General features: G+C 41.4%; 1 protein-coding gene across 3 annotated transcripts; it reads left to right on the forward strand.

Moving 5' to 3' along the window:
* Positions 1–1,275: 1,275 nt before the first annotated feature.
* LOC112294801 (putative glucan 1,3-beta-glucosidase A) lies at positions 1,276–5,561 on the forward strand. 3 transcript variants are annotated; one of them, XM_024545651.3, is made up of 10 exons: positions 1,276–1,410; positions 1,530–1,721; positions 1,837–2,043; positions 2,401–2,520; positions 2,704–2,898; positions 3,124–3,279; positions 3,484–3,653; positions 3,848–4,009; positions 4,280–4,629; positions 4,827–5,561. In XM_024545651.3, exons 1-10 carry the CDS (start codon positions 1,351–1,353, stop codon positions 5,021–5,023), a joined length of 1,809 nt encoding a protein of 602 aa, XP_024401419.1. In that variant the 5' UTR covers positions 1,276–1,350; the 3' UTR covers positions 5,024–5,561. The 3 variants fall into 3 exon arrangements, with proteins under 3 accessions (XP_024401419.1, XP_024401431.1, XP_024401447.1); XM_024545663.3 differs by having other exon boundaries at positions 1,288–1,371; XM_024545679.3 differs by having other exon boundaries at positions 1,292–1,394.
* The last annotated feature ends 736 nt before the right edge of the window (positions 5,562–6,297 follow it).

Here is a 6,297-nt window from a genome sequence, read left to right on the forward strand (position 1 = left end):
AAGAATATTCTAGAAAGTCTAGGGTAGTAGGACAAGGTATAATTAGGACTAGCCAAGGCCTTTAGGGGCATCTAAACAAGTATGGCTTTGGATCCTTTGTCTTAATGAAGTTTAGTTCTCCATCTTTCAATTCAGATTTGTTTTGTTATGTTTCTATTTGCTCGGTTTTGCCTTTCAAGTCCTATTCTATTTAGCTCCATTTAGTTTTGTTTTGGTTTGTTTTGTCCTATTTTGTGATGAGGCTTTAAGTTGCTGTGGATTAAAAGGATCTTGGATTTTTGAGATATTCTAGTCTTGTTTCAATACTTGTCATAAATATCTTATATTTAAGATATGCATATGAATTTAAATAAATTAAATATTTGTGTTAAATATCACTTTATCAAATAAAGAAATATTGTAGATCTTATTCTTGCATCTTATATTTATGATTGAAATTATTGCTAAATAAATAAATAAATATTCTCATATTATTATATAAAAATAAATAAATAAAAACTACACATACGTACATACATTCATTATTATATTAATTTGGATAAATTACAAATTTGATTGTACTGATAATTTGAAATCAAATTCTATTGTTTGCAATATTAACCTTGTATTATCTTTAATTCTCATGATTAATTAGATACTTCCACATACAGTTCCAGCTATAAATAAATAAAAACAACCATACAATTTATTTGACATTGGAATCCAAAAAGATATCACAAGAAAAATTGTATCTCAAGTATTTGTTCACAAAAAAAAATTTGACTCAAAAAAAGATCTAACAGAGTTAAAAACAACAATTAACAAACTTCCTAACTATTATCTTGATTCGATTAAAATATGATGATTCAAATTATTTTCCTTCATCACCAAAATAGTAACAACCCTCCAACAAGTTGGACTATCAGTTTTAGTATCCCAAACAATATTGTTTGCACAGCAGTTTTGCACAATGTGAAGTTGAGCTGCAGAATGGATGTTGCTTCAGGTAGTGATGTCAGACACTGAGAAGTGGTGTCGATCCTGATGATTTTGTCACCTCGAGATCGGCGAACCCATTGCAGGATTTGACGTTGCGGCACTGCCATGTCTCTTTCCCCCGTGAGTAAGTTATGCGTATGATGTGTACATAATCCATGCTCACACTCCTTTGCGAGATTTGAAATTTGATTTATTTACCAGCCTTGTCACGTTTTAACTTTCCATGTACTTTTTCTGTCCGACCGACGCCGTCTTCAATTATGATGGCAAAGCGTGTTGTATTTTAAGTTGCTGCCAGCCACAGATCCTGTGACTGATCAGATTCAGAGGTATTCATCGTTGCCGGCGGATACCATCCCCTAGCTTGCATTCATGGTGGTCGCAAGGCACTTGGTGCGAGGTTACTTGATTCTCGGGTTGATTATTTCTATCGTGAGCCCATCCTAATCTACTTTCTCTTGCAGTCTAGAATCTGATCTGATTGAGTTTGGCGCTCGGTAAATAAGACGGTTCTCTTGTTCTGAAAATTTTGTATACTTTGTTGAGTGCAGGTTCACGCCCTTAGCCTGTTGCCAGGCTGCTTCACAAATGACGCCCATCCGAGGGCATGTGTTCCTGGAGGAGTGGTAGCTCTTCAGTCAGAGTGGTCTCTCCTTGATGCTACCGAAGCAGGCGTTGCAGTCATGGTGGTCGCAAGGCTCTTGGTTCGGGGTTACTTAGTACTCGGGTTGATGATTTTAATCGTAAGTCGATCCTATTCTGTTTTTCTCCTGCAGTGAAGGACCTGCGGACGAGTTTTGGGTCTGTAAATGAAGTGGTTCTCTTGTTGAGAACTCTTGTATGCTTTGTTGCGTGCAGGTTCATCACCAAAGCCTGTTGCCAGGCTGCTTCACAAATGACGCCCATCCGAGGGCATGTGTTCCTGGAGGAGTGGTAGCTCTTCAGCCAGAGAGGTCTCTCTTTGATGCTTCCAAAGTGCGCGCTGTGAGCCTCGGAGGATGGCTTGTCATTGAGAAATGGATGAAGACTTCGTTGTTTGATGGCATACCAGATGGCGACCTTCTTGTGAGGATTGAAAACTCGTGGATCTGTAGCGTTTGTTTAAAGAATGACACTCTCTGTTAATTTGAAGAGTGTCGGAAGGTTCTAAACATTCTACAATGTTTCTATGGTCGAGAATTCTCTCGAAGTCTGCTCCAGTAGCTTGTTTTGTGAGAATTCTTCACATGAATGAGGCAATGACGGGGAGGGATTATAAAATTAGAGTCACCAGATCATCATGACATTTTGTGCGTCGAGTAGCTGTGTTTCCATGCTACAACTAGAATTTAGGACCTTGGGCAAGTATTCTATGATAGCATATATTGAGTTACATTTTAATAGATTTTCTAATGCTAGATGAACATTGTGATGACGATCTAGGATGGAGCGCAAATTTCACTCCAGTCCATTTCCAGAGGGACTTACCTATCAGCAGAAAGAGGTGGAGGAGATCGAATGGTCGTCAATAGGACTGCTATATCTACGTGGGAAACATTCAAGGTCGTAGAAACTAATCCTTGCCCCTCGTTCGTTTCAATCGTGGCCAAGTTTGCGGTCAAAACTTCGGTTCCGAATCTACACCTACTGGAAACTTGAGTGGAGGGTGACCTGTCTTCAGAACCATCTCTCTTTATGTGCTATTTCCTTGTGATCACCTGCGGCGTGGCCCTACTTGATAAACAGGTATGGCGAGTATCTGCTGGAGTATATCAGTTGCGAGTCTTCAACAAAATGTTTGTGTCAGCAATGAACGGGGGTGGAGGAGCCGTACTTGCATCTGCAGCAAGTCCAGCTCAATGGGAGTCATTTAAGATACACCGCAATCCATCACAGTCGTCTATGGTTCACATTCAAGCTTATAACGGCATGTATCTTCAGGTTTGCCTACATTCGTCAAAGTTCAGCGCAATCTTAATTACATGCTGTAGACAGCTACAAATTGTTTCAGAGTTTGGTGTGTTCGAGTTGTCGATGTATACTTAAATTCTTTTAGCTCATTGAAACTGTTCTAGTTTAACTACTTTGGAAATTTTGCAAGGGTTGTAATGGACACCGAAAAAGTGCGTGCGTACTCCAGGTGATTTGGTTTTCGTCACTTTGCAGGCCAGAGATAGAAACCTGCTGACTGCGGACTTGAAAGATGTCCCAGGATGGAATAAGAACGATGCTACGTTTATTATGGTAGTTAACACCCCTCTAGGAGGCGAGTATCAGCTCGCTAATGGATGGGGTGCTGAAGCGGCAGTGAATGTTTTTCAAGTAAGTAAGAATTTTCTCTTTCATGCTCGAGGCATCTGCCGTTTCTAGGGTGTTTTCCATGAGTTCATGTCAAAGCAGTTCTTGCATTGTTTCTGGACCTCAAGAGCACTGATCAAGACATGCACTCATTCCAGCAAAATTTTCACTCCATGTTAAGACGTCTTACAAGGGAAGGAAAATTAATTGGCATTAGTAATTTTGCAGAAACATAGGGAGTCTTTCGTTCAAGAGAGTGACTTTAGGTTCCTCGCTTCGAAAGGAATAAATGCAGTACGCATCCCAGTTGGATATTGGATAGCATCAGACCCAAACCCTCCAGCGCCGTATGTCTCAGGGTCCCTTCAGGCCCTGGACAACGGATTTCAATGGGCCAAGTATGAGCAAGCAGCTTTTGGTTTCATACTTCAGGATGTCGGTGTTTCTTCTCCTTGCATCTGAGTGACATAATCTTCTATAAGTTTAGTACCAGATTGACTTGAAAGTAGCACTGTGTACATCCTGCTTTGCTTTATAAGCCATGACGAAGCTTGCCTGTCTGAATTCTCTTATAAGTTGCGTGGACTTGCAGTAATCATGGCATAAAGATTATCATTGACCTACACGCCGCCCCAGGCTCCCAGAATGGACAGGAGCACAGCTCTTCACGTGATGGTATTGCGGAGTGGGCTGTACAAGTAGGAATAGACTACATTGGCGAGTCCATCAAGACTATTGACTTCCTAGCAAGCAGGTGATTGAGTCACTGATCTACTTTTCATGAACTCGAGTGACATTGAATAACTTAGATAATCAGTTCACTAATTTCCCTACTAGCACGACAGTTTAGGAGCCCTAAGAAAGGAACCTTCCATTCCTAATCCTTCCCAAACCTTATTTGTCGTACGCTTTAGAAAACCATATTCCCCTACCTTTTCGGTAGAGGAATGGTTGTCTTGTTGTTGCCTTTTTTGTTGAGTTCTAAAAGAGTTTGATTCCTTACATCATCTTCTCGTGTTTAAAGGTATGGCAACAACCAAGCGCTATTGGGGATCGAGCTTCTGAATGAGCCGGGTGCAGCTGTAGTCCCCTTGGATGTCCTAAAGGATTACTACGCAAGGGGATATAGTACAGTGCGAAAGTACACATCTTCCGCCTACGTTATCATGTGCCAGCGGATAGGAGGAGATTTTACAGAGCTTGCGAACGTCTTACCTGCAGACAAAGTCGTCCTTGATGTTCATTTCTACAACCTTTTCAATCATGAACTCTTCGATAAAAAAACTCCTGAGTGGAATATTGATTTCGTGTATAATGATCGCCTCAGTCTGGTAAAGAGACTCAACACTGCTGGAAATGCTCTAATCTTCGTGGGTGAGTACAATCCCATGAGCTTGAACTCCAGTGCCAATATTTGAAATTTCAACTTATGGCATTTTCTTTTGCATTTTCAAAAACAATCTACCTCTTAGCATATAAAATTCGAGGAGTTGAACCATGTAGTCTTTATAAACTTTAGAAACCGTTTTTACTTAGATTGGTGTCGTAATTAATCTTTGTCTGACCAACAGGTGAGTGGACGAATGAGTGGATGGTTGAGAATGCGTCTCAATCAGATTACCTGAGGTTTGGGGCTGCTCAACTTCAAGTCTTCGGCCAAGCCACATTTGGTTGGGCTTATTGGTCTTACCAACACCAGCTCTATCGTTGGTCATTCAAGCAATCTGTGCAACAAGGCTACCTAAATGCCCCCACGAGTGGATGGTAGAAGGAGAACCGTATCAAAATCCAAATGAATACGCATAACGGAAATTTCTTAATCTTTTTTTAACATCTTGCTCACTTAAGCAAAGATTTGTCGGTCAGCTAAGTTTTTGGACTCACCTTGCTGAACCATGCCAAGAGAAAGTGGCAATTTTCTCGCAAAGCTTTAAAGTACAGCTGTACGCTATCTTCACTTTTGACCTGATGTTTTCCAGGCTATATAGGTTCTCTGAACAGCACACCGCGACCTTCTCTCTTAAAATGTCTGTCTTCTTGTGCTTGGAGCCTGGCAATTGAACTGCCATTTGCAGCCGCCTCTGCACTACATGTCGAGGCTGAAGATTATAAACATATTTCTTTAAACCGGTTATCGTCGCTCGGTCAGAGGGCGAGAAATCAGTGATTTTATCGTAATCAATTTGTTAGAAGCCGGACTTTAACCTGTAAGTTATGAGGAAAGTTATGTCATGTGTAGTTGCTCAAGTCATTGATACATTATATCAAACATTATTATAATATATTCATTGGAGTAATTACAAGCAGATGCATCAAGTGGTTCGCAGTCCTTGAACGTTGGATCCAGCAACTTATGTATGACTGTGTGCAATTAAAGTGCTTGGACTGTCGTTCCGGCTGAAAGACGACTTGCAACCTCGCTCGTCAGTTTCATATATTTTGCGACCAATAAGGTGTGTTGTCCCGTACTCTAAAAACTGGATGGTGGTAGCTGCGAATTGTCAGGTCGATCGGAAGCTGTTGAAGGATCTGTAAGGAGCACTGACCAGGACACACGCTGCAATCGAGGATTGGATGTGGTTAGTACCCATTTCATCCTGCGCTTACCCATTGTTAGATAATTGGAAATTCTAGTACAAGTCAGAGCGCCTCTATCACACACAAAACGGCTTTGGTCTGAATGAAGGTTTCTCGGAACTAGCACATGTGTGTAGCAAGTTGGAGGTTTCGAAAGGAGAGTTATTGATAATCGTTCGGTTGAAGCTGTTGTCACGGCAACTCAGAGAACAGTCAGCAGCACAAACGAGACATGGAGCTCACTTCTGAGCGTTTTGACGTAACCTTGTCGTGACTCAGAGTAGTGGAGAGTGGCTGCTCCCCAATCTGTTGGGAAGGACTTTACACGTGACTTTGCAATGAATTTGTGACTCATGGCCAAGTCTGAACAAACTACGAGACTATTTTCTGCAACCCTGTTCTCGATTTTGCCGATTGCTGCAGCTGACGAGAGTCCGATCTCTATTGGAAGTCCCAGCTCTGGCC

Source organism: Physcomitrium patens, chromosome 2, assembly GCF_059467195.1.
Source record: "Physcomitrium patens ecotype Gransden chromosome 2, ASM5946719v1, whole genome shotgun sequence".
NCBI classification, from domain to species: Eukaryota; Viridiplantae; Streptophyta; class Bryopsida; order Funariales; family Funariaceae; genus Physcomitrium; species Physcomitrium patens.